Below are 23,399 nucleotides of genomic sequence, written 5' to 3'. Positions count from 1 at the left end.
TGTAATCGACTTAAACCGCAGCATAGCACGGGTAGCTAGTTATGAGTTACATTGTTCTTTGGTTTGACAAGAGAAGAGTATGCACGTCCGCTATATTCGCAGCTTCGTAGTTGTCCAGGCGCAATGAAGGCGGCTAACAGTACTCTAGGATCTGTTGTGCAGGGGCGTTGCTAGGGGGGGGGTGGCTAAGGGGGCCCCTGATCTTTTGGTTGTAGCCCCGGATAGAATCTCAGGAGCTACAGCCAAAAGACTAGCTAGCCCCCACTCCCAACAGTTCCGACATCAGCTTAGCCCCGAGTCTTTTCCAGACCTAGCAACTCCCCTGTGTGAAAGTCCGCTGCTTGGTGGCGTCATAACCAGGGCGCCCGCCGCAAAGGCGCGCACAATAGACGCGGCTTATCCTAGAAAGCAGCACCTGTCAATGACAGCTACAGCCGGAAGAAACAAGTCGGGCGATGCAGCAGTTTAGAGACCGGAGAGTGTAATTCTGCGTCCTGATGCACAGGCAGCAGAATGAGGGTGCAGTGCCGCGTGGATCAGCTTGCCACTGCACCACCCAGACCGACAGCATGCCAGGCGAGTGAGAGGGCAAGGCTTTTCTAACGCTCACCCCTCCACAGGCAGGCACTGGACATGGGGAGGGTAATTATATACCGGGCTACAGTGCAATTTGGCGGAGAAGTATAAAGTGAAATGTAATTACAGACGTTCTATTCTCACCAACACCTGTTTAGCAAACCGATTGTCCTGCAGAATCATCGAAATGCTCCAGGCTGGATGAAATGATATCACATTAGAATGTATCCCTTTCCTTGTCCCTCTGACTGCACACCTTATCTTACATTATTAAATCATTGCAATTTTATCTTTTTTAACGTGTACTTAAATTAACAAGTAAACAACAACATACACAACAATATTACATACAGGAATTAATTTGAACTATATCTTGTTTTGGTAATTCTCCATGGGGATTTCAGCATAATTTCGCTGGCTGTAATTCCGCCAATTTGCCCAGTTTTTAGCAGCAAAGCAGTACAATTTCCTTCTTCTTCACCACCGAAGTTGTAGTATGGCAGTGTGATAATGCAGTGTTAACAAGTTTGCCACTGCATTACCACCGGTGTTCCCACACCACTGTACTTGTGAGGAGGCCCTTTCTCTTTCCAGTTGCTCATTTACCTTTCTCAGGGGTGGAACTTTGTTTGCAGGTTACTGGCCAGGCATAGGAAGTCACTTGCCCTCTCAATTCTCTGTACACTGTTCCTTGCGCACAAGAGTTGTTGTCACACGCTGGTGGCTAATGGTGAATGCAAATGTTGAGGATTGCCCTCCTGGGAAAATACAGGGGAGCGGTCCCTGGAGCTTCCTGTACTCAGGTACCCAGTTCACTTCTTGTTTCTCAGCAAGAAATGCACCCCCCTGTCTGGTAATTAGATAGTAGTGGTCTCACTTTCTACATCTGATTCAAAATTCTGTGCAACCACTTGCACTCGGCTGCCCACTTCTCCCAAGAAGCCATTGGTTGGATTGAGTCGTTTCTGAGCAACAGATCTATGCACGTCTTCTCCACCTCGGCCTCCGCTGACCCCATCCCCAACACATGTGGGGTCCCTCAGGGTTCTTGCGTCTCCCCCACACTGTACAACGTGTTCACGAAGCCCCTGTTTGATGATCTGGGAGGTCTGGGTATCACCTACACTAATTATGGCAATGATACACAGATTCTCATACCATTAATGGGAGATTACAACAAGGATTTGGCCTTGGTGAACGAGGTGTACTTCATCATCCAGTCTTGGATGGCTTCCCACAGTCTATGCCTGAATGATGACAAGACTGAACTCATCATCCTCGGATCCACCCCTAATCTAAACAAACTGGACCACAACTACACCAGCTTTATTATAGATGGCAATCCCATCAAAGTAGCCAAGGAAGTGAAAACCCTAGGAGTCTACCTTGACTCCGCCCTCTCATTCCATAAACAGGTTAGCGCCATGGCCTCCACTACAGTCTACACATGTAAGCTTATAAGAGCAGCCAAACCTTTCCTATCCACTCAAAGCTGCATCACCCTAGCCATGTACTATCCAAACTGGATTATTGTAACACCCTTTATGTAGGAGCCAACAAACAGGTCACCAATAAAATCCAGACCCTACAAAATAATGCTCTCAGAGCAGCTCTTAGCATCCCCAAGAGAGAACACATCTCTAACATCAGGAGATCCCATAACTGGCTCACAACCACAGATAAAATAACACACAAATGCCTTAATAATGCAGCCCCCCGCCACTTAACCGACAGAATAGCAAGACACACCCCTAATAGACCCACCAGAACTAGTAATGCTAACCTGCTTACAGTCCCCTGGTTCAAACGAACCAAAATGGGCAGCAACAGCTTCCAGGTGAAAGCAGCGCAACACTGGAATTCCTTACCACCCTCTTTAAGGACACCAAAAACCTACCTATGCTTTAGACGTAATTACATCCAGTGGCTAAAGAACAATGACCAATAACTGACATCGCCTTGTAATTTTTGTAAATATGTATACTGTGGCTCACTGTGTTCACTGTAATTGTATTAACCTATGTACACACTATAAATTAATGTACAGCACTGTAATCAAGCTGAGAATAATCTTGCTGTTCCTGCGCCCTCATACCCTCGGGTCCGGTGCGCAATATAAATGAATAAACATAAACATGATATAATTATGAGGTAGGACTGCATGGATCACTGGAGTTTGAAGTCATTGTTTTTTCGCACTCTTGGCGTACATTATGGCACCTGTTTTACTGTGGACTCTTTTATTATAGGGTAATCAACACCTGTGCTTACTTCCCCAGGCTTTGGTAATCCTTCAATTACTAAGTGATGGGATGGGGGAAGAGGTACTTGTGGTAATGCTTTGATTACGTGGGGGTAATCTTCATTAGTCTGATTCCTACACCTTCTTGGCCTATTACTTATGTCCCTCCATCCCCCCAGGTGTGTTGTTCATCAAGCGCTCGCCATTGTCTTTGGTATTGTCAGGAAGTTTAATTGGGAGAGACTCCCAAATACAAGACTGGTGACAAGGAGGAGTTTAAAAGGAAAAGAACAGCAACACTGGGTGTGCCTGTCGATGGATGCAGGCACCCTTCAATAAGTAATAGGACGAGGAGAGTAGGACCAGGAGTCCCCTCCCACCAGTCCCCCGCTAGTGTTCTGCCAAAGGGAATTAATTTAAATTAATATTTTTAGTTAAATAGGTGAAGGAGCTACACAGTTTGGCCCCTCTCCATCCCGCCCACTATCAAAGTAAAGGATTTAAGGCTGGTAGATACCCCCAGGATTTAAGGATGGTGGTTTCAGCATCTCTGTTGATGGTAATTTTAGCAGCTCACCTCAATGGCAGTTTTTCCTCATAGTGCATCCCCTTTAATATAGCAGAGATGACACCACCAAGTTTACAATCCTGGGGAGTATCCTGTAAGAGTTTTCGCAAATAGGATTGGACAGTGACCCTTCTCGCGTCTCCTCAACTCCTGTCTCTCTCTATGGATTGCTTTAAGAGTCTTGAGCAGATATGGCAGCTTCATTTGCAATCCCCTTTGTTTTCATGTCAAATTTTGGCAAAAATCTAGTTGTGTCTAAACTTTCTGATTTACTAATAGCTGCCATAATATATATATATATATATATATATATATATATATATATATATATATATATATATATATATATATATATATATATATATAATGTTTTCCAATTCAGCTAACCATAGGGAATTAAATAAAACGACAGCCTGGTCTGCAACATTTTGCACAACCGTTTAGCAATTGGCTGCCATTTTCACTGAAAGCATAAGTTTTGAACATGCTATTTACTCTCCACATTCTTAATTTCACCCTTCACCAGTTCGCCAACTCTTAAATCAGAGACATTTTCAGGTCAGCCAGGAACCGAGTTTAACTGGCCATTACAGTTCCCTAAGTCATAGGTGGATGAATTTTGTATCACCAAAATCCTCTGGAAATTATCTAAAAATGAACCATAAATAAAGAAAATTCAACTTATGGTTGCTGAGAAAAATGGCTAAATAGCAATAGACCTTTTAAATTAATAGTAAATCTTCATGTTGGACAAATGGTAGCTCTCCTGCCTCAAGGCCATTTGTTTTCACTGGGCCAGCCTGTAACCCGAGTTTATATTAGTCTCTTTGAAGTTGGTTGTTTGAAGTTGTTTACAGCTTGTAAATAGGGGATGCATTGCTACACAGCAATTCCCCCACTGTAGATAATGAGCCGGGTCGGTCATGTGATGTCACAAAGCCTGCCGGCTTAACTGGAGGGGACCACTATTTTGATCTGAAAGGCACCATTTCCTTCAAAATACCAATAACTGTGGACGCCATGATCCCGGGAACAATCTCTACTTCTACCCACTTCAATAGATAGTCGACTACTACAATTCCATGCCTGTGTTCCGGCTGCATAAACTCCAATGGACCTATAAAGTTCAGTCCCAGTTGAAACCACACACCTTCCGTATCTCTGCGGGGTGCAACAGAGCTTGTATCACTTCAGCCTTTCATCACTGTTGCGGTACTCATGACACCTTTCTGTCATTATTCTTATATCTTGGTCATTGCCGGGCAACCAATAGGACTCTCACTCAACCCCTTGTCATGTAGCTCCCCCAATGTCCTGCATGGGCCCTGCATATGATGGTCTTCCTCAACGCAACCAGTGGGATGGCTTGATCACCTCTCATCAACATGTCCTTGCATTCAAAAATGTCTTCCGCCACCTTCCAATAACGATGCAGGTCTTTGGGGATCGCTCTCATCCGGCCAACCTTTTCTGACCCATTCTGTGAGATTCCTCATTGTCACATCATTCACTGACTCTTCTTTCCAATGTTTTTAATTCATTTCAATGAATTCCTTACGTGTGAGATCTCCCAAAGACGCTACTACACACTTGTCCTTGAGGAAGCTGGTCACTGCATCACCTTGTTCCAGCAGCCTGAACATGCAGTATGCCTGGGCATTTTTCCACCCTGTAATACGCACAATGTCGTAGGTATATTCCTGTAACTTTTCTGGTCCCTCCTGGACTGTGCATATGCACCAACGGTTTGTGGTCTGTCCCCAATTGAAATTTTGTGCCCCACACATATGTTTGGAAATAGTCAGCCGCCCATGCTAACGCCAGCATTTCTTTCTCCACTGTAGAGTAGTTCTTCTCTGCCTGGGAAAGCGCTTTGGATGCAAAGGTCACTATGTACTCAACGTCATCCCTCTTCTGGGTCAGCGTTGCCCCTAGTCCATATGAGCTGGCATCAGTGGTTATTACAGTTTTCCACTGGGGATTAAATGGCTGCAATCAGGGAGCGTGTATGATACTCTCTTTAACCTTCTCAAATGCTGTAAACGGCTCTTATTACCCTTGGTACCCAGTGCCTTTTTCTATAACTCCCTGATGATGGTGGTGGTCTCTGAGAAGTTTGCATAATATTCCATCAGGCCTAGGAACAACCTCAGTTCTTCTTTGCTGGTTGGTGCTGGTGCCTTCAAAATGGCCTGCAACAAGTTTCTTTTCGGGGGTAATTCCTGCCCTGGAGATCCTGTAGCCCAGGTATTCCACTTCCTCAGCTTTTATCATGCACTTGTTGAAGCGCAACCTGACGCCTGCTTCCTGTAGTTTTACTAACACTTTCCGAAGCACCATGTCATGAGTCTCCAGGTCCTTGGTGTATACCGAGATATTGTCTTGAAAGTATGATACGTTCTCTATGTTTCGTAAAAGAGAGTCCATCATGCGCTGAAACGCTGATGCAGCCGAAGATGGGTCGAACAGCATGCAAGTGAACTGGTAGGTGTAAAAAGGGTTTATGAGCGCTGTCAACGGTCTCGGCTCTCTATGCAAGATAATTTGATCATTGTGCCTTATGTTGAGCTTTGAGAACTCTTTGGCCTTTTTCATTAGTAGGATCGGCTCATTTATGCTGGGTAGTGGCTACTACGTCGGGAAGTCAATGCAGATACGTAGATCATCTGAGTGTTGTTTTTTTACTAGGACTACTAGGCTTAGCCATTCGGATGACTCAACGGTTTCTATCATCCCATCCTTTAGCATTTTTTCCAGTTGCGCTTGCAACACACCCCTTGATGTCACCGCACAGGTCTCGCATGGTGTTTCACCTGGACTGCTCCTTGCTTCAACTTTATTTTGTGCACATAGTTCTTGATTTTCCTGTTTGTCAGAGACTAAATCTGGAAATTTTTCACTGGACACCAAAACTCCTCTTGTGGTGATGGATAACACTTGTCCCTCTACGCTCGGATCTAATCTGATCTGTAGCTTAGCTTGGTTGTTCCAGCCTAGCACAGCTGGGCCTTTTTCCGAGAAGTAGACTTTGGTCTTCGCTACTCTCCCCTTGAATTCGACTGTATCCAGTATATAGCCCAACAGGTTCATGGTGGTTGCCCCGAAAACCTTGGGCTTGTGTTTCATCGTGCGCACTTCAACCCGGTTCATGCCGACCATGTCATCAGAATGAGCAAGTGCAGCAAGGACGAGGGCAGTGGTGGTAAGTGCTGGGGAGTCTGAGCTCATGGGTTTAAGTGCTATGATTCTTGAGTGCTAAACGGCCAGAGCCACATTAGGTGTAAGTGCGAACCTCCGGGGTGGAGGGTGTGCCAATGCAAGTGCTGAGGGTAGACAGGAGCTGGGCCGATTGGGTGTGGGAGGTCAGGAGCCCCCGAGGATGCATAAAAGCCCCGGTCATCAATCGCAGTTACTGTGGGATTAGCAGAGGAGAGTGGAAGGTAAGGAGGAGGTAAAGAGGAAAGTATTAAGGAGCTTCCGGAATTTAAGTAAGTCCTGCTCAAGGTGCAGAAGGAGGGGGAGGCTGTTCTATAGGAGGGAGCCAGCTGAGCAAACAAACAACCATCTACCCTCTGTTTAGCAAAACACTTTACACACAAAGAGTTGGTGACAGAGGACCGTAGTGGTCTAGAGCGAGAGTATTTAGTAAGATAAAGTTGAAGATAGTGTGGTCCCCAGGCCCAGAAATTCTTCTCCTATAGAGCAGATGCTGTGTTAACACAATTTTTCATCGGGTCATGAGCTCAAATGGAGACATCAGGACAAGTATTAATCGGATGTCCCAACTGGGTCCAGAGTCTGGCGTGAACTTTTTAAAACATTTTTTTTTAACTTGTTTATTTTAAATCAAGGCAGGTTGATAATTACAAAACATTGTCAGCAACAATCATTCAGGTATGTTGATCCCCAGTCCTTTTTTCCTCCTGACCTCCCCTCCCTCCCCCGTCCCACCTTCCCCCTCGGTCCTCGGAGGCGGATTCCTCCCTCCTAGATCGCCTATTTTGCACCTCAAAGTCTATGCTTCTCCCTCAGGGATCACTTGGTCTTTCAGGATCCATCGAGCCCTGGTGGGTTTGTAGGTCAGGGCGGGGAAGTGCTGGTCGTATTCAAGTACTGGGGCCCAAATATTCTGGAATCGGTGGAGAGTTCCCACCTGCGCTGCCGTCACCTTCTCCGCAATCAAAATATCCCAAAGCTTAGTCCACCATTGGGGCATGTGAGGGCCTTCCGGGGATTTCCAGGAGCGGGCCAACACTGTTTTCCCTGCTAGCAGACAGTGTGTGAGTAGTTTCGATCTGGTCCCGGAGCGTGGGTAGATCGCGGGAAACGGAGCTCCCAGCAAGACTGGCTCTGGTTCCAGGGGGATCGCCATTCCGGTGATTTGCGCGATGGTTCCCAAACACGTCTTCCAAAATTGCTGGATCTTTGGGCAAGCCCACCACATATGAAAGAAGGAGCCTGGGCGGCCACATCCTCTCCAGCAGGTATGGTCTAATTGTGGATTTATATGGTGGAGTCTAAGGGGCGGGTAGTACCACTGTAACATGATCTTATATGCACATTCCCTATTGGTGATGCAGGTGGATGAGGCGTGAGTTCTGGTCCAAATGTCTACCCAGGTTTAATCGTCTATTGGGTGACCCAGATCTGCCTCCCACTGGGCCATGCAGCGAGTTCTTGCGATCAGGAAGTCACCTAAGAAGCGCCTATACAGAGTGGATACTCTTCCCCCAAGCTGGAAGATCTCCAAGTGTGAGTTCCAGGGCGGTGGGAGGGCGTGTCGCTGCTTGCAGACTTTGAGGGTGCGAGCACCAGTGGCACAGTTGGATATAGGTGAATCTGTCCCTTTCCTGGAGTTGGAACTTTTCCTTACATTGCTCAAATGTGAGGGGCATCTCTCCCGTATATAGCTGGGCTATAGTCTCTAACCCGCCATTTATCCAGTTCTGAAAGTTGCGGGGGTGCGCTCCAGGTGAGAATGCCGGATTAAGGAAGACCGGGGATCGTGGGCTCAAGCCTCTTGGCACTCCCTTACGCTTCAGCCCCCAGTCCCAGGAGCTTAGGGTATGTTTGGTTGATAGGAGGAGGTCTCCCCAATGCACTCTGAGGGGGGGTGGGATGTGTGGCAAAAATCATAGGGGTAGGGGCACTTGCGATTGTTCCAGTTCTACCCATCTAGGGCGATTTGTAGTAGTTTGCCACGCCTGGACCTGTGCTAGTTGAGCCGCCACTCTGTATGCCTGTAAGTCTGGGACCCCCAACCCTCCCAGTCTGGAGCCCCCTAGTAAAGTTCTGAGGGGGATTCTCGCTCTCTTACCTTTCCAGATAAATTTCAACATCTTTCTCTGGATATCGCGAAGATTTGGTGTGGGAATCGCTACTGGGAGGGAGGCGCAGGCGTACAGGAACCTTGGAAGGAGGTTCATCTTACAGGCTGTAATGCGCCCCAGCAGTGAAATCTCCTGGGTCGCCCAACGTTTCAGGTCTCCTTCCAGTTCTTTGAACAACCGGGGGAAGTTAGCTTTATATGTGTCTTTTGGGTCAGCTGGGATACAGACCCCTAAGTAGGGGATGGCTCTTTTTTTCCCATGTTATCTGGCACATCTTGGCCAGTGGTTCACGCTCTGCCGGGGTGAGGCCGATGCTTAGGGCCGATGATTTGTCGAAGTTTACTGTAAAGCCTGAGACTTCAGCATAGCTGGCTATTTCTTGTAGTGCATGTTTCAGGGATGAATGGGCCTCCGAGATCGTGAGCAGTACGTCGTCCGCATATATTTTGTGTTTCGTGGGGCCATTCTGTGGGCCTTTGATCTGGTTGTTTTGCCTGATTCTCCGGGCAAAGGGCTCCATGGTGAGTGCAAAGAGCAGAGGTGATAGTGGGCAGCCCTGTCTGGTTCCGCAGGACAGGGGGATCGGAGCCGAGCTGTGCCCGTTGATTCTCAGGAAGGTTCTTGGCCTGCTATAGTTAGCTACAATCATTGTTTGGAATGCTGTCCCAAAGCCGAAGGCCCCTAGGGTGTGTTTCATGAACGCCCAATCCACCCTATCAAATGCCTTGGTCGTGTCCAGTGCCATTAAGACTAGTTTCTGGGAGTTCTGGGAGGAAAGGTTCAAGGTTCTCCAAATGTTATCTCCTGTCGTGCGGTGTAAGATGAAGCCTGCCTGATCGGGGTGGATAATCTCCGGTAGGACGCGACTCAGGCGATTCGCCAAAATTTTGGAGTATAGGTTTGCGTCAATGTTCAAAAGTGCAATCGGCCTACAGGAGGTCAGGTTTCTTGGATCTTTTCCTGGTTTGGGCAAGAGGATGGTGGTTGATTCCTGCATCGATGGAGTTACTGATCCCGTTTCCCTGAAGGAGTTGAACAAAGTTACTAGGGGGGGAATCAGCTGGGATCTGAATAGTTTATAGAATCTGGTTGAAAAGCCGTCCGGGCCTGGGGCCCATGTTTTAAGTGATTTAATGGCCTCCTCAACCTCTTCCTCTGTAATGGGCTGCTCCAATTCGCCCCTCATCGTGTCAGGGAGACGGGGCAATGCTGCCTTCTGCAGGTATTCCATCTGTTGCGGTAGGTTCCGTGGGGTTGCCGTCATGATTTGGGTCAGATGGTCTGTTGCTAATCGTTGCTTTTCGGGTTCTGAATGTAGTATGACCCCATTGGGATCACGCAGGCCGGTGATCGTATTAATGCGTCTCTGCTTGGCCAATTTGGCCACCAGGAATCTGTTTGCCTTGTTGTTCTTTGCGTAGTATGACTGGCGTTCGCCATCAGCAGTGCGGTTTGTTCCGCATAGTGGGCTTCTAGTTTTTTCCTCGCCATGCGTATGATTCGCTGCGTCTTAGGGGACCAACCCTTTTCCCTGAGAACTGCCTCAGCCTCCCTCAGCTCATCTTCCAAAGCTATCCGAGTCTGTCGCCTATCCCGGTGATAGGCCGCTCCCTGGGCGATCAGGGTGCCTCTAATCACTGCCTTCATGGCGTCCCAGTTATTCGCCAGCGAGGTGTCTGAGGCTGGATTCTCGTCAAAGAAATTTCTTATCCCCTGTGCGATCTTGTCTCTTGTAGTCATATTGTTAAGGATCGGGTCGTATAAGGACCATTTACGTAGGTTATTGAGTTTGGGGTTCTAGGCCCGGAGTTCCAAGATCACTGGGGCGTGATCAGATATGACTCTTGTGCCGATGGATACCTCCTTGATGAAGGCCAAGGTTTCTGGGGAGGTCAAGAAAAGGTCGATCCTCGAAAAGGTTTGGTGAACGAATGAGTAAAAGGAGTAGTCTATTTCGGTGGGGTGAAGCACCCGCCATGCGTCTACTATCTCTAAGGACCTGAACAGCTGGAGGATGCTTAGTGCCTGGGCAAAATCGCTTGGAGTCGGGGGGTGCGATCTGTCCTTGGTGGGGTCAGGAACCCCGTTGAAATCCCCTCCGATTATCGTTGGCCCTCTACGAAACGGGCGAGAGACGAGCCCAGGGTGTCATAAAAGTGCGATTGACCCGTGTTAGGGGCGTACACCGAGATAAAGGTATATAGGTTTCCTAGCAGGAGGCATTTGACAGCTGTATATCGGCCTTCCGGGCATGTTTTAGTTTCCAGAACCTGCAGGTTTAAGTCTTTTCTAAAAAGGATCGCAGTGCCTCCCTTTTTGCTTGCTCCAGAGGCGAAAAATTGAAGCGGAAATAGCCGAGAGCGAAGCCGAGTAACATCCGCCGGCAGCAGATGAGTTTCTTGGAGCATGGCTACCGCAGCATCTTCGTTCTGGAGTTTTAGTAGAATTGCTTTTCGCTTGTTAGGAGAGTTCAGTCCATTAACATTTAGGGAGAGAAGCCTCAGGATTTGGTGGTCTGATGTCATTTCTCTCTATTACTTGGGTTGGGGGGGGAGCCGTGAGCTGGTGATTCAACTGCCATTTCCACTGTGAGTCTTTAGAGTATCATCCTGCGCTTGAGGTTTTAACGCGGGACCCCAACAGGGGGCCGCAACTTGAACTGACGGGTGGGCTGACATTGTGACTACGGATGCACACTTGGCCAACAGGTCCAACTGTCCCATTGAGTATTGTGTACTGTGGGTTTCCAAGGAACCAGAGGTGGAAAGTATCCTTGGAATGGGTATGAGCCCTGGGTATAGCCCGCCGTCTCCGTCTTCGAGGCTTATCAGTTTAGGAGTGAGGTGGTGGATCCAAATTTAGGTGAGGCCAAGTGAGTCCAGGCTAGGATGATGTTAGTATCTGGGGACGCAGAAGCACCTCTGATCATCTCCTTCTGTTGTCCTGCTGTGTTGTCGACCATGACGATCGTCTAGACTTTGGGGAGGGGAGTGGTTCAGAGTCCCCAGCCCCCTCCGGGTTCGGCGTGGAGGGCTCTCGGGGCGAGGTCGGGTGCATGATTTTCTATGCGTCCTCCAGGCAGCTAATCCGGTGCAGGGTGCCTTTGTATGTGAACTGCAGAGCCGTCGGGAACAACCATCTGTAGCGGACCTGCTGGTCATGGAGGAAAAGTGCAAGGGGTCGGGAGTACTCTCCTTTTCTGTAGGGTGAGTAGTGAGAGGTCCTGGTAAATCTGAAGTGGAGTGCCCTGGAAGGTAATATCCTCCCCTTGGCGGCTGATCACCGAAATTGCCTCTTTGGTCGTGAAGAAGTGGACCCTGGTAATAACATCTGGGGGGGGATCTGAACCCACCCCCCCCCCGGCGCGGGCATAGCCTGAGGGTCCAGTCTAGCAAGAGCTGAGATTTATCCAGGTCCGGGAGTAAGGCCTCGAAGAAGCTCCACACGTAGTCCGTCAGCTTGTTGTCGGGGACGGAGGTTGGGACACCCCGAATGCGGAGGTTGTTGCGACGTGCCCTGTTTTCAAGGTCCTCGTGTTTAAACTCCAGGATCTTGCATTTGTGTTGCAGGGTATTAATGGATCTCTGCATTTCCCCTAGAGTGGTAGTGTGATCCCGAGTCTGGTCTTCGACTTCTCCGATTCTCTGCTCAACCTCCGTAACCCTCTGGTCTGTCTGCTCCACTTTGGTGGTAAGTTCTGAGAGGCATGAGCGGAACTCTGACTTAATGTCCGCCATGAAGGCTATTAGGTCCCCTTTAGTAGCGAGGGCTCCCCTGTCCTCTTGTGGTTTCTGTGGGGTCAGTTTAGGAGGATCTTGCATCTTACTTTTATCCAGTGCGATGAACATGGTGGATATATCCGTGCCCTTGCCAACCTTTGATTGCCTGGACATGATGGTTGTGCTGAGCGGTCTCGGCCGGAAGAGTCGCAGAGGGGACTAGGATTGTGGGAGACGACTCCAGGGGTGAATATCGCTCCAAGCTCCCTGCTTGATCTGGTCCCGCAGAGTCCAGAGAGTCGTTGGGGCAGTAGGTCGTGTGCTTACGCCGCTAGCTGTCAAGGAGTATCTGAACGTAGAAGAGAAGCTGGCGGGGAGCAGCCGTTGCCCCGCAGTGAATGGGCCGGGGCGCCCCAGGAAGTGTTAGTCAGGGGGGGACCTTGGGTGATTGCTGGGGACCTCTGCCTCTTCAGCAGGCTAGGTCCGGTTCAGGACGGCCAGTCGTTGCGTGGAGGGGGGAGGGTGTTGCTGCCGTGAGACCCGCAAGGCCGGGGCCTCTCTGGATGGCAGGGGCGACCTTGGGGCCTCTGTTCATTCCCCCCTGTCCCCGCAGCAGGTTGGTCGCTGGGGAGACCTTGTATCCCCCCGTACATTCCCAGCGTGTGGTTAGTAATGCCGCCGGCTGGTGCTGGGGGGAGGCCCGGTGTCGATCTTAAGAGCGGGGGTGAGGGAGATCCACCTGCTTCCCCGATTTGTGCGTCGGGGCCCCGGGTCCGCTCAGGAAAGGAGGGGGAGAGGGCTCCAGCACCCCGCTCGCAGCCGAGCATGCGAGCGCAGCACGCTCCAGGCACAAGCCGCCGAGGAAGCTCCTGCCGTGGATTCCGGCCGCCACCAACACGATCTGGGCGGTTCTGTGGGCCCCTGAGGAAAGTCAGGCGTCCGTCCGCTCCTCCTCCTCGGCACTCCACAGCCTTGTCACCGTGAGGCACGTAGTGTGCTGCTAGGCTCCGGTGTGGCCGCCATCTTGTTTCCTTCGGCTGGTGACGGGGGTAGGGTTCGGCGGCTAGATTTGGTTAGAACGCTCCTGCGTTCGAAGATCATGTTGGGCCAGGTTGTGCTGTGTAGGTTCCGGTTGCCTTAGATGGTATTGGCGACTCGGTAGCCTCAGAGGAACCGCCAGAATTTGACGGAGGCGGCGGGCATCCCACGGGTGGCTTCAGAGGAGCGACCACATCGATTGTGCTCCAAGCCACGCCCCCCCTGGCGTGAACTTTTTAAGATACTAGCAATTGTTTTGTTGTGTCTCTCTAACCCCCCCTGCTTGAGGCCAGGCGGTAGGCAATGTGGAGTTTTCTTTTTACCCCTAGAATCTCCCACATCGTTGCCATCACATCACTGGTAAAATGGCTTCCTCTGTCTGACTGAATCCTTTGCAGGAGGCCGAAACGCGAGAAGATGTGGTTGATCATTCCAGCCGCCTTCCAATTCAGGGCTGGAAGACAGTCTAACCACTTTATGAACAAGAAATCACAGTCAACGTGTACTTGTTTCCTCTAGAGGAACAAATCACTGGACTGATGAGATCAACTTGGAAATCTGACCAAGGCATTGTCATTCCCCTTTTTTGTAGGGGAGCTCTGTGTGAGTGAACTGGGTTGAAATGGAGCACACACAAGCCACCCTTTTAGGTAAGTGCCTAGGTCCTGGTCAATGTGTGGCCAGTAGGCAACCTTGTGCAATATTTCTTTTGTCATGTGAAACCACCTATGACCAGCAGTGGCTGCGTCATGGGCGTGATTTAACATCAGGCTTCGGAAGGAGGTAGGTACCACCCACTCATCACAGCGAGATAGGACTTTCCTTACCAACTAACTGTCTTGGATCCGGAGCATCTTGGAAAACTTGATCAACACCCAGATATTCTCTTTACCAGTAAAATCTAACTCTTTAGAGGAAAGCTTGCAGGGTCTTCAATGTGTTGAGGAAAACTTCCCAATGATCGGGTCCTCTTTCTGTGTAGTGGTCAAATCGGCATCTGGGGTATCTTTACTCCACTGGGCAGTTGAGAGTTCACTATTCGCATGAGTTTGTGACCTGGCGGCAGGGGAAACTTGGATTTCACCCAGCAGGGATTCTGTTTCTATGCAATCCTCCTGCTGAGCTCTGGTTTTAGAGAGCTGGTCAGCCAGGTAATTCCCAGTCTTATATGGCCTCTCTATCTTGGAATGACCTCTTATATTCTTCCAATAGATGATTGTTTCATTGCAGGTCACCAGATTGTCAATTGACTAGATCGGTTTGGCATGCTTTAAGGGTTTATTGTTGGCACAAAGCAGGCCGCGATTCTTCCAGTTAATAAGGTGCTCCACAAACCAATTCCTGCATAATCAGTGTCAGTGATTATGTCCAGTTCATTGATTGAGTTGGTGGTGCGCTGCAGTGAGGATGGCTTGATGAACGGTCCTCAACTCTGCAAACAGAAGTTCGGGGGCCTATTTTATAACCAGCAGAGGGTCCTGGGGTATCACTCACCCAGGCATTCCCAATGCTAGCCACCAGTTCTTTTTCCCTGCAGTTATCAACATGGTAGGAGCACCCATCCACCTAAACTATGGATATCCCCTAACACGTGTCTTCTTTGTCTTCTTCATAAACCTTGTTTGGGAAAGTAAAGTATGCCTCCATGTTGTGGTTGGTCATTAGACTTTCGTCCCGAGACAGTTTTCTTGAGCACACTCATGCAAGTCTTCCAACACTTGCACTAGGGTACTCTTACTGTTTTGGCTATATCTGGCATCCACAGGAAAGCCTTGCTTGGACAGAATCCAGGAAGTATTCTGGAATTACTAACATTCCTGCCTGGATTCTATCACTTTGTCGATAATGCAAGGGTTGATGAAGAGTCTAGGCAATGATGTGCTCCCCCGGTTGAATGGGCGGTCATTTTTCAACGCCCACATCATTGACAGAAGTGCCTCCTCGCAGTCATTGAATTCTTCCTCTACATAGGACAAAGACTTGCTTGGGTACGAGATGACTTTGTTGAACTTGTCATGCTGTTGATAAAAAAACTGCTGTTAGGCAGGTATCTGAGAACCCTGTCTCCAAGAGGAGCTTCTTGTTCTTTATGGGGTGCGCCAAACAAGGAGCCTGGCAAAGGCTTCTTTTCAGTTGTTTAACTGCCTCAGATCATTTTAGACCCCACTCCCACTTGACTCCGGCTTTTAATTAAATGGACCAATGGTCGAGTGACCTTGGCATAGTCTTCAATTAACTTTCAACTATGATTCGGGAGTCCAAGAAGGTTTCCTAATTCTCGCAGAGTAGTCGGGTCTTTTCATTTCAATAGGGCTTCCACCTACTTCGCCTGAAGATTAAGACCCTCCGGGGTGATCTTGTGACCTAAACAGTTCACTCAGGTCTTACACCACTGTGCCTTCTGAAAGGTACGTTTTGCTCCGGCTTTCAGCAACCGGGTTACAACATTTTGCTATATGTTCCTCCACAGTTGATCAGAACATCACCCACAAAGGCCAGATTTCCACTTTCGCCCAAATCGGGCATGGACTTACATAGGAAGATGTTGAAAACGTAGCCAGAGCCAGAGTTGATGTATTCAAGGGCGTTTGGGCCCACATGTACTGCTGCCCCATGAAGGTAAAGGCAAGCTTGTACTGGTCTTCCCTACTCGCGAGTACTGTCCAGTAACCGTTGGTCAGGTCAATGGTGGTGTACACCTTTGACTCTTGGATCTGGGCCAGTCCCTGATCGTTGTAGGGAAGTGCCCATCTTGACATGTGGACCCATAAGTTCAACTCCCTCAGTTCTGCACATAGTCTCCATTGGCTCTTTGGTTTGAGTATCCCCTGTACCAGGTTATTTAAGTACCTGTGGATCAGGCGAATTATCTCACAAGTTCTTAATAATGTCTGTGAGTGACTCCATGGACGCGAAAGGTAACCAGTATTGTTTTTTTACAAACACTGGAGGTCTACTAAAGGTGTCCGGTTTGAATACAAACCTTGTTGTTGGAGATGGGAATTTAGATTTATATGTTTGAGGTTCTGTCCTCGCTTAATTATGAGGTGGAGAGTAAATTGTTGCACCTGCACTGGCATGGTAACCTCTTCTCGCACTTGAACTTCAACGGCATAAGGCAGCAATTGAGATGGCCAGAATGATATTTCAGTGTTCTCAAAGCCCATGGGGTTACCCCCCATTTGGGACCAGGCATTATTATTAATTAGGTCCAAATTGATTGTGAATAGGTTGAGAATGTCACTTCCCAGATAAAAGGCAGAAGGGACATCTCTCACGACCCAACAATTATGTTCTATGCTTTTGTCGCCAATGGACATTTTTAGCATACAACTGCTATGCAGGAGATGCTTGGAATTTGGGGTTTCCAGACCTACTTCCCGTGTGTCAATCAATTTAAGTGTGGGAATGGACTGATCTTTTAGGAGTTACCTGAATAATCCTTTGCTGATGAAGCTCCTTCTGTTACTCAGACATACTCTGCGTGAGCACTGGCTCCTCCCCCTCATTTAACTGAACTGAAAAGCAACCGTTCGCCCCTTTTCCGAATGTCCGTCAGACTCTGTGCAGGTTCCTCCTTATCTGGATTCACAGGACTTACATTTTCTTCTGACTTTGGGTTGGTGTAACATTTTAGGATGTTCCTTCCCTTCCAGTGTGGATTGACACTTTAAAATGGGAGGAAGGTTGATTTTCAAGAATGGAGAAGGGTTCCCATCACCAGTTTGTTCTCCTACATAGATGACAGTGAGGTCTGGGACTTGGTTATTCTTGAAATGGAACTCTACATTCTCAGAACTTTGATCAATTAAGTGATAGGTACCATTCAGGCTCATATAATTGATACTCATTTTTAATTTTATAGGGTGGTTAGTCTGAGTCCAGAGGACCTTGTTTACAGAGTCGATCAGAGGTAATAACCTCCTCAGGAGATCATTCCCCAGTAAACAAGGTGTGCCTTCTGGAGTCGCAACTGTCACCCGAAGTTTCAGCCAATGCCGCCCAATTTTTATTTCCAGATCCAGAGTCCCTTCATTGGAAATATCATTCCTGTCTAAATTTTGGAGATGGTTGGGAAGTTCTGTGAGCAGAATTTGGTGCCCCCCCCCCCCTGTCCTGAGTTTAGTTGGTAAAAGGCCTTTTTGGACAGGAGGGTGGCTGATGTGTCACAATTGCCCTGCACCTTGACCTTTGCATAAAATTGGTCTTTATTCTCCTACAAGGTGCAAAGAAAGTGTAAGTTATTTCAAAGCCCAGTGGTCATTTTCTTAATATTGAACTCTGACACTGTGATCTTGGGCAATTTTCTGTGTCAGAGTTCGGGGATCTGTAAAGAAAATGTTGCAACTCGCAATGGGAGTGGTTGTAGAATCCTCCTTTTCCCCAGCTCCTTGGCTGTCCACCTTTACCTTGCAACAGTTTTCAGAACCTGTTTTGAGAAAGGACACCCCCTCTGTTTCAATTCTGTCTGGCACGTCCTTTCGGGGTGAAGTGTTTCTTGTTCTGGGTCGGTCTCTATACTTACCCTGTACCACTCGGGGCCCTTTGGGACCCATTTATCTTTGGGAGGGATCCCCCCCATTTTTGAAAGAGGGGTGCTTACCTGAATCCTCCAGGGGTTCTTCTCTTTCAAAGGGGGTGATATGGAGTTCCTCCACAAAGTGGGCTCTTCTTTGGTCTCTCCTACTCACCCATTGTTCTTTGGGTTCTAACATTTTGGGGGTAGAAGAGACACTTTCAGGCTGAGAGGTTTTTAGGGGTCCTGTCTGGGTGAGAAAGAAAGCTTCCTCTACAGCTTGGCATCTCCCCTCCCTGGGAACCTGTCGTTCGTTGGGTGTTTCCTGTCATTTCCCCCCTAGGGCATCAGACCTGGGTGTTGGCGAATTCTGAGAATCAGGGTTAGGTTGAGAGTTGGACTGGGACCTCAGCATGCACTGCAGATCATTGGTCAGTTGCTGAACCTGTCACTCCATTTGCGAGACCTTTTCTGGGTGGTAGGGAGGTCTCAAGTCATACCTCGGCTGCTCCTGAAAATGGTAACTGTCCCTTCTCCCAGAGTAGCTCGGGCAATGGGAATTTCCCCCATAATTTTCCATCCTGAATCTCCCTTCTCCCGGTTCAGGGATCTATTGCCCTGGAACCGGGGAGAGAGAGGCGGATTATTTTGGAAATTCTGGTTCAGGGGATATCTGGGGAAAAAGTTGAAATTGGGAGATGGACTGATACTTCTCTCCTGAGGGAAGTTTCCCAGGGCAGTACTTACCTGATTGCTCTCCTCCACCCGCTTGTGCTGGAACAGTGTATACATACCCCAGGATTGGTTTGGTACCCTTGTACCTAGGGCTTATATAGTGTCAGAGGGATCATTGTTCTGGCCCACTACCTGACTACCGTTCAATTGGGCCAGGTTGCAGGTCCTTTTTGCCTTCCATTTTTCTTGTTGGCAGGAGGGTTACTTTTAGGCCGCCCCATCTCCAGCTCCAATGGAGGGGTAGTTTTTACCTCTGCCACCTTCTCAGCAGCAGGGGTGTGAGATGGTTTGGGTTTTTGAAACATTTTTGTTTTTTTTTACTCTCAGCAGGCTTCTGGGCCTCATAGATCCTGGTGGCCTGTTCAATCACCCAATCCAGGGTCCCATGCTTGGGGGAAAATCACGCATCAACTGAGTCAAGATGTATTTGGGGAGTGCATGGAAATATGTAGTTATGAACTCCCTACTATTTCTGTTCACCCGCCGGGAAGTCTGAGCAAACGCCCACTTCACCTCCTGCACAAACTCCCTAAGGTCCTGATTCTCCCCATATTGCAAATTATATGCAGCCTTATGGGCCTCCTGTGGGTTTCTGTGTGAGGAAAAATGTTTTAAAATATCCACCTTATAGGTGGACCATTTATAATGATCCTGGTCTTCCAGTCCTGCAAAGAAACTGAACGTCCATTTGACAAATGCTATACAATTCACATTATTCCTGATCTGGAATGAGGCCATCAATTGTATGGAGGTTTTTAGAATACCCTTTCTAGGCTGAGGGTTTAAATGGTCTTCTCCATCGAAGTGAGCTAGGTGGTCTCTCTGTAGTCCCATCTTCAGCCAATATAACTCCCTGACTTCATCATTATAAGAGTTTTCATGGTCTGGAGTACTTAGTGTTATTCCTTACTTTCCAGGACACAATGGTTAAACCACTTTCCCTTCTGTGTGGCAGAGATGAATACTCGCAATATCAGACAGAGACTGGACTTATGGATCAGTTAGGCTATACCTGGATAAGGCTAACTGTCGCCCTGTTCTTAATAGGTGGCATGCATGAGGTTGGTTCTCATTTATACATGGGAGGTTGTAAATGACTGGCATGAGGCCCCTGCTGGGAGGGGCACCTCACCTTCATCAGTGGGTCTTGTCCCATATCCTGATTGGTCAGGGTGCCTCAGGGCCTGTTGATAATTTTCAATTTCCTTGGTGAGGCTCTTACTGCTGTGTCTCTCTTTCCTTATTTACTGTTGGTAGTCGGAGAGCTGGCTCTTTAATTCTGACACTAAGCCCTGATTAGCGTCAAGCACCCTGCTCTGAGCTAACAACCGAAGTTTTGTTTGCTACACCTCGTGCTGAAGTGATTCATTCTCTCTATATGTCACACTCATCTGTGTCTCTGCAGGAGCGATGGACGAGCCTCCCTTGACCCAGAGTCTTCACTTCCCCTGTTTCACCCGGAGGAATACCTGTCAAATGCAAGGTGTACACTCAGACCTGAATTCACCCGATTCCCCTGGGCCCTTCCCTTCTCTTTACTGTGTGCTGTGATGTCCCCCTATGGGCTTACCTTGATCTTTAGTAGGGTGTACACTCCATCCTGCATTCGCAGGGGCGCGATTCACTCATGTGATTGGTGCCAATGTCTGTAGGCTGAGTTCAGATGCCAAACACTGTTTTATGCCTTCATAGCGAGGCCGAGAGTTCAAGGCACCAGTTTCTTCACTGGCTAGAAAGTCCTTCCCACAAGTGAACGTTGCGCTGAGAATGTTGAGTGTCCAAAATTGTCTGTATTGTCTTTGTTTGCCAGTATTTTTGTGGGTGAGTAGCGCTGTGTGTAGAAGCTAGCTGCTGGTAGGTTTGCGCAGCGCCTTCAATTCGAGCGTGCCTGGTAATGTCTCTCCCTTTCCCTTGCAGGCAAAATTATGTGGTATTAGCGCCTCGAGTCCGGGTTCAGCACTACTGGAGACTTGGTGGTTAGATAAGTTTGTATGGAGGCTTTTGGTAAGTATGCACCGCGTAGAGCGAGAGAGAGCGCAGTGAAATAAGTGTCTGCATTATTGGGGCGGGCGCAATGAATAATGTCTCTTTGTTCTTTTACAGGGGTTTGTGTGCTCGTACAACTAACCTGGATTCCAGCGTCGCAGGAAGATTCGGTGAGTATGTGCAGCGTTACTGATGTGCGCGTGCTAACGCAGTTCTTCTTTGTTCTTACAGGTGCCGGTGTAGAAGTCCCCTCTTGACTGGAGATAGCTGTGGCGTGGAGTAAGAACCAGGTAAGCTGAAGCAGACTGATCCAGTGCGGCTAAGCAGAAGCAGGATGATCCGGAGCAGGTAAGCGGAAGCAGGATGATCCGGAGCAGGTAAGCAGATGCTGGCTGATCCAGAGCACGGCAAGTGTGTTGCTGATACAGCTCACAGTAAGCAACACGAAGCACTGGAAGAATCTTGGGCGTGGCTTATATAGCTAGCCACACCCAAACACTAGAGAGCTCATGAATTATCATGCACTTCCTGTTTGGCAACAGGAAGTGGTAACCAGGAAGTTACTACAAACACTAGGAAGGAATGAAAGGAGGGATTTGTAATGTGTTCTTTGTGTGCCTATGCCAGGCCTGCCAAGCCTGTACCTAGCTTGCCCCAACTACCTGCCTGATACCCATGACAGTATGTGAGCCTTGTATGCTGCATGCAAATTCAAGGCGCTTTTCGTTCAGGAGAGTAATCTTTCTCTTGCTCATCCCTACAATTTGCTGCCTCTAATAGTTCTATTGCTTCTATTTGTCTCACTCGGTTAAAGAGGTCTTTTTCTTCACCAGTTGAATTTTCTGTTGTTTTAAAGTATGTTCCTGGTGATATATATGATCAAAGTCATTTTTGGAATCGACCCCTTTTATAATTAACTGACTGTTTTCATGTTTCAACTACTTTATTTGTAATTGAAAGGTCATTAGGTTATCTAACGGCCCACTATTATAAATAATCTGATCATTAACCTTATGTTGTACTGTGCTCACATTTTCCACACATTCTTTATGTGCATTTTGCAGTCCAGAAAACTGTTTCACGCTCTGCATGCTCTTGCTGCAGGATTTTTAGCAAATGTTTTAGTTGTTAAATGTGGCGTTCTTGTTTTAGCTCGAAAATATTGTTCTGCTGTACTTCATCTTCCAACTGTTTAAGTTCTTTCTGCACCCCTCACCCCCTGTTTTATTGTCCCAACTCCCTAGCTTGGTCGAAACTGTAACACTTTGTGTACTTGCACTAGGAGAAATGCTGTCAGGCCTAGTATGCTAGATTTTCTGTTAGATCATTCAGAAACTTCAAGGCCTAAGAATGATTACTGTATATCCATTGTTCCTTCACAGCTTGAAGCGTTTTTAATTACTCCACCTGGGTGTAAGTGTTTTTATAAATAAACAATTATAATTACCTCTTTTAGATTCTCAGTCGGACTTTGTGCACAAGCCTCACTCTTCTGCACTCGCTCTTCCACTAAGCGCAAGTGGAAGTATAGATAAGCTGTGAGCTGAACCCTTTGACTCAGTTCTTGAGTATTTTGGGTCATATAAAATGCCTCTAATGCTTTGTGCCATATTCCACCTTCAAACCAAATATCAATTCCTCCTAATGTGACATTTAGCATCAGTTTAGCTTGCCAGCTCCCTTCTTCCTCCTCAGTCCACTCACCACGAATGGACAGCTTTGGAAGGAAATGTCTCCTGGCATCATCTAATTCAATTTTATTCATTAAAAAAAAAAAATGGCTTTTTGCAAATTTGTATAGAACTGTTTATTTGAATTTGATCATAAGTAAAATCGCACAAACTACACCAGTCACCTTCTTCGTGGCTCACAATCAACTTCTCGTTACACAAATACATTACTCAAATTAATTGGGGAAATGCACAAATCACAGTACTTTATCTCAATTTCAATTCAAGAAATAATTAGCATGGATTAGTGAACATAAACAATTACAAATGTAGTGCTGTGCAATTTTGATTTTCCTGCACACTTAAAAAGCTAGCAGTTTAGTTTGACAAATTTGGGGAAAAATGCACATCAGTGGTCGAAGTGGGCGGGAGCGGTGCTCCTCTACTTCTTTTAATTAAGTTTTACCGTTCCTATACTTTTTATTTTAAAAAGAAACGGTTCCGCAATGGTTTCCTTTTAAAATAAAAGTGTAGGAAGCAGTTGAAACGTGCACTTTCAGTGCATTGCGCTGAACGTTGCCTTAAACATCAGGCACGTGTGTTTTGGGGTTTGAATTGCGAATGGTTAGGACCGTGGTGATGGGGTTTGTGGGGAGCAGAGGCAGGCCATTAGGGAACATAGTTCCACTACTTCTTTTGGTACACTTCGACCACTGATGCACATGGCAATTATTGTTTCACCCAGACTGTCGCTATAAAATAAACACAGGGTGATTTAGAAGTTTGTTTATCAGACCCCCTACTTTACCCAATTAAATTATATGCTATAGTTTTTCAGCGCATACTGGGAAGTGAGCTTTGTTAATTTCAAATTTCCTGGTATGCCCAGTGTCGTCCAGTGCCCAATGCCCACTACTTTTTCGCTCACCATAGTCCAACCAGTCTGCCAATTCAACATTTCCCCCCCACCCCTTGTCACTTGCCCCCCTGGTCCCCTATTAAAGTCACTCGATAACCAA

At 47.7% G+C, this 23,399-nt stretch overlaps 1 protein-coding gene across 6 annotated transcripts in view; it reads left to right on the top strand.

Moving 5' to 3' along the window:
* The first annotated feature begins 382 nt into the window (after nt 1-382).
* Nucleotides 383-23,399, top strand: part of CDADC1 (cytidine and dCMP deaminase domain containing 1) — a 671,523-nt gene continuing 648,506 nt past the window's right edge. For all 6 annotated transcript variants that reach the window (XM_069639921.1, XM_069639925.1, XM_069639924.1 and 3 more), the window contains exon 1: nt 383-576. In XM_069639921.1, coding sequence (XP_069496022.1) covers nt 498-576 — 79 coding nt within the window. In that variant the 5' untranslated portion in view covers nt 383-497. The remainder of the gene's footprint in view (nt 577-23,399) is intronic.

The sequence above is a fragment of the Ambystoma mexicanum genome, chromosome 7q, assembly GCF_040938575.1.
Source record: "Ambystoma mexicanum isolate Mex_15411 chromosome 7q, UKY_AmexF1_1, whole genome shotgun sequence".
Classification (NCBI taxonomy): domain Eukaryota; kingdom Metazoa; phylum Chordata; class Amphibia; order Caudata; family Ambystomatidae; genus Ambystoma; species Ambystoma mexicanum.
This window is presented reverse-complemented; position numbering and strand designations above follow the sequence as displayed.